Consider the following 3661-nt stretch of genomic DNA (forward strand, 5'->3'; position numbering starts at 1 on the left):
GGTCACAAGAGAGTTTTGTTTGTGTCTTAGCAGCATTGAGCCACACATAAAACTCCATTAACAGATCATTCAAAACAACAATTTAGTATAGAGATGGTCTCCAGCCATGAAGCAAATCATCATTTTAGTTACGGTTTGCTTCAATCTCCCTTACGGATAGGTTATATTAAATGAATAATAATTATTAAATGTACCATGTACTTATAGGTAATACAACACTGTCAAATGTTAAATCTATATGAAATACATGTGGTTTATTGTTCATGATCTGGTAATTGATATCAAATTCAATGTAACTAAAACTAATAGCTTTGAAGTGTTCAGCAATTATTTTAGTACTGTGGTTTTATTTAAAGACAGTTTTTGTTTGTTTATTATTGATGTTATTTTGGCGCGAGCTCTTCTTGAAGTGTTACTTTAGCTTCATAATTGGCGATAAAAGATTGAACATAAAAAAGAAGAAAATGGATTCTGGTTTTAGTTTTCTATCCCCTCCACATAATATGTATATGTGATATTTGATGAATTGAAGAAGACTTGATTCTCCGGGAATGCAATTATTGGCAACATGTGTGAATCTATTCACTGTAGTTATAGTAAATCGGTTTTATTAAGATTGACACAAGCTCATAAATAGGTAATAGGGAGGTGCACTAAAGCAACATAACATCTTTCCCCAATGTGTTGAGAGCAGGACAGGATCCATCAAAAAGGCAAAGTCTCAGAAATACAAAAAAACACTGAATGTTGTGTTTCAAATGTGGGGCCCAAACTGATGCTATCCCTTTCAAATGGCACGCCAAACCCCTCACATGGGATACGGCATGCAGACTCTAATTTTCACAGGAGTACATTGCAACTCACTGAATACCAACTATTCAAACCCATTGATATAATCCAGAAATCCTGAAAAAAATTTGTGCTTTGATTGGTTCAAACACAGCTTTTTAAATCTGATTTCACCCAGTGTTTTTGTAAAGCACCAGTCTGTGATGGCTGCTGGCTAACAGGCTATTTTTTCCCCTTGCCTACTTATAACTCAGCTCCTATAGGAATGTTCTCTTGAATCCCTTCATTGCTATTCATCAAGGTCACTAAAGGCGTCCTTGTCATTTTCCTTGCAGAGCAACTGTCCTGCTTTGCAGCCCATTATGTATTCTGTAAAGCCTCTATGTGCCTGGAGGAGAGAGCAGCTTGAGATATCACACTCTCAAGCTAGAGAGAGTGATATGTTTTAAAAAAAAGGGTTGATAAACCAAGAGAATAATGGGCTAGAAGTGGGAGGCAAGACTGAAGTTTTAATTTGAGACAGACGGGAGATAAAAAAAGCAAGATGGAGGATGAGAGCAAGGAGAACAGGGACATGGTAACATCACAGAGCAACAGTAATCTTCGAGATGAGAGCCTAAAGCAAGAAAAATAAAGAAGGGGTGTAGGTAGAAAGAAAGAGAGTGTTAAATGGCTGCAGCATTTGACACAGAGATTTCATCAGGGCCCCTTAAGGGCATCTTATGTGACACATTGTGTGTTAAGAAGCAAGGAGAGCGAGCATATGGTGGCATGCAATATTGATGGTGCACAAGTGCCCATCTCTCGATGTGGCATAATAGCCCTGCAGTGATTTGAAAAACATAATTCAACACCCAGTGCTGTTGGCCCCCAGTCTCTAGTCAATACATTAAAGATTTAAACACTAAAGTGTGTGCAAGCTTTTTCTGCCTCAGAGTTACACAAAGAAGAACTTCAGTAGAGGGGAAGAACTGGTCTAAAAGAGGGATCAAGGAATGACAGAATAGGGTGGATGGGCGTACATGGGAAAAAGGAAATGAAAGAGAACAAAAGGAAGATGGATGGATCGAAGGATCAAATGACAAAGAAAGAGGTTAGAGTAAATATCTCAGATGACCCAAAAAAGGCACAAAGAGACACAATAAGAGGGAGGTGGCAGTTTTGTTAAGCCGGTACTTTAACACACCCTTCAGAGGTCAAAGGTTAAGCCCCTGTAGTGTGTATGTGGATAGGTGTTTTAGCGCCTTGTGCCTGAATAGCTCTTTGTTAGATTTGCAACGGATACAAAAAAGCCAGAGGGGACTGTTTGCTGGTTTGATTTGTGGTTTAAGATACCCTTATACCTGTTAAAATGGTATGCATCCATCAAAAAAGTAAATTGCACCGCCAGAAACCCCCGGTGAGAAAACTCTTTTTCAACTTCAAAGCATCTCAGAGGCGCCCATTGAACATGCCTCGATTGTGCTGCCTGTGTTCCTACTTCATCGCCCTCCTGGGATTACTGAGCTTTAAGCCAGTGACTCACAGAGATGGAGTGAAAGCCCCTTATTGAGCCACTCTACGCTGATTTAGGATCAGATAACCTTACAAGGATCTTAATCGCAGCAATTAAGGACTCAGAAGTCGAGGGGTTATTAAACATACCTTTCTGTGGGAGCGTAGGGGTGGGCAGCATGCAGGTGAGGGCTCCTCTTTGTCTTCCTCTTTCTTAGTCTGGCTGTCCTTCTTTAGTGTCAGCACATAAGAGATTCTCCTTTTAATGCTCCTTTCCTGCTCCTCTGCCTCTGCTTTGGTTCTGCTTTGTTGGCCCCAGTTCTGACTATCCTGGGTGGGACGTCCCAGGGGAGCAGGTGTTCCCCGCCAACCGGTCTCCAGGTAAACATGAACACACACACACAAGCCAGTGAGCAGAACACCCACACGCAGCAGCAGTCCCCAGGTGAGTCTCTCTCTCCCCATGTCCCTCTACTCTGTTGTCCTTTCTCTCCCCTCAGTCCATTTCTTCTACTTCAAGTTTGGTTTTTCTCTCTGCTGTTTCTATATCCCATTCTTCCTGTGATTCTTCTTAAAGAGTTATGTTCTCCTCTCGTCCAGCTTCCCTTCAGGTCCAAAGTCCTGACACAGAGCAGCAAGTTAATGAAATACAAACATGTCAACGAAACCTCTGCGCATGAGTTATCCCACATGTGTGAGCCTGCATCTTAACCTGAATTTGAGCATTCTAAAGTTCTGTCATGAGGCTCTGCAAACAGATTCCAAAGTACAATGTGTGCCGCCCTCTTTAAAAACTTTAGGAACTCCCTCTCACACTCTCAAGTCCCCCTTTTCCCAAACACACACACGCCCCTTTAATTTTCTTTCTGTCAGGCTCATATCACACACACGCACCCCTTTGTTGCTCTGCCCCTCACGTCCCGTCCCCCCTCCCCAGACTCTTGGGTTACTGTGTAACTCTAGATATGGGCAGGGCCCTCTCAGCAGCTGCGAACAAGTTGGTGCTCTCTCCAATCACAACAGCTTTGCCTGGATTTGTACGCTTTTGTTTTGGCCATGAAAATGGATTATGGAAAAAGACATCTGATGTGTTAAGCTTCTCAGTTATTTTCCCTATTTTCTATTTCCAAAGACATATTATTACAAGGATCATTTTCTAACCATGTTCCACTAAAGAAATTGCAATCTTTATATAGTGAGTGCTGTATGCCAAACTGAAGTTTTTTTAACTGGCAAACTCTGGCAACTTTCTGAAACTAGTTTTCTTTGGCATTGATTTTTTTAAAGAATTTGCAAGCCAACGCCGGTCTCGGTATCTTCTTAAGTTATTTAATTAACTTTTTCATTGATTTCTCTCCAAAGCCCCCCTAAACTGCCA

General features: G+C 41.4%; 1 protein-coding gene across 1 annotated transcript in view; it reads right to left on the minus strand.

Moving 5' to 3' along the window:
• The window catches only part of mettl24 (methyltransferase like 24), a 29411-nt gene extending 26321 nt beyond the window's left edge, over positions 1 to 3090 (minus strand). The window contains exon 1 of the mRNA XM_079646302.1: positions 2434 to 3090. Within this exon, the coding sequence (XP_079502428.1) occupies positions 2434 to 2748 (315 nt within the window). The 5' untranslated portion in view covers positions 2749 to 3090. The remainder of the gene's footprint in view (positions 1 to 2433) is intronic.
• Between the last annotated feature and the right edge of the window lie 571 nt (positions 3091 to 3661).

The sequence above is a fragment of the Notothenia rossii genome, assembly GCF_949606895.1.
Source record: "Notothenia rossii genome assembly, chromosome: 8".
In the NCBI taxonomy this organism is placed as follows: domain Eukaryota; kingdom Metazoa; phylum Chordata; class Actinopteri; order Perciformes; family Nototheniidae; genus Notothenia; species Notothenia rossii.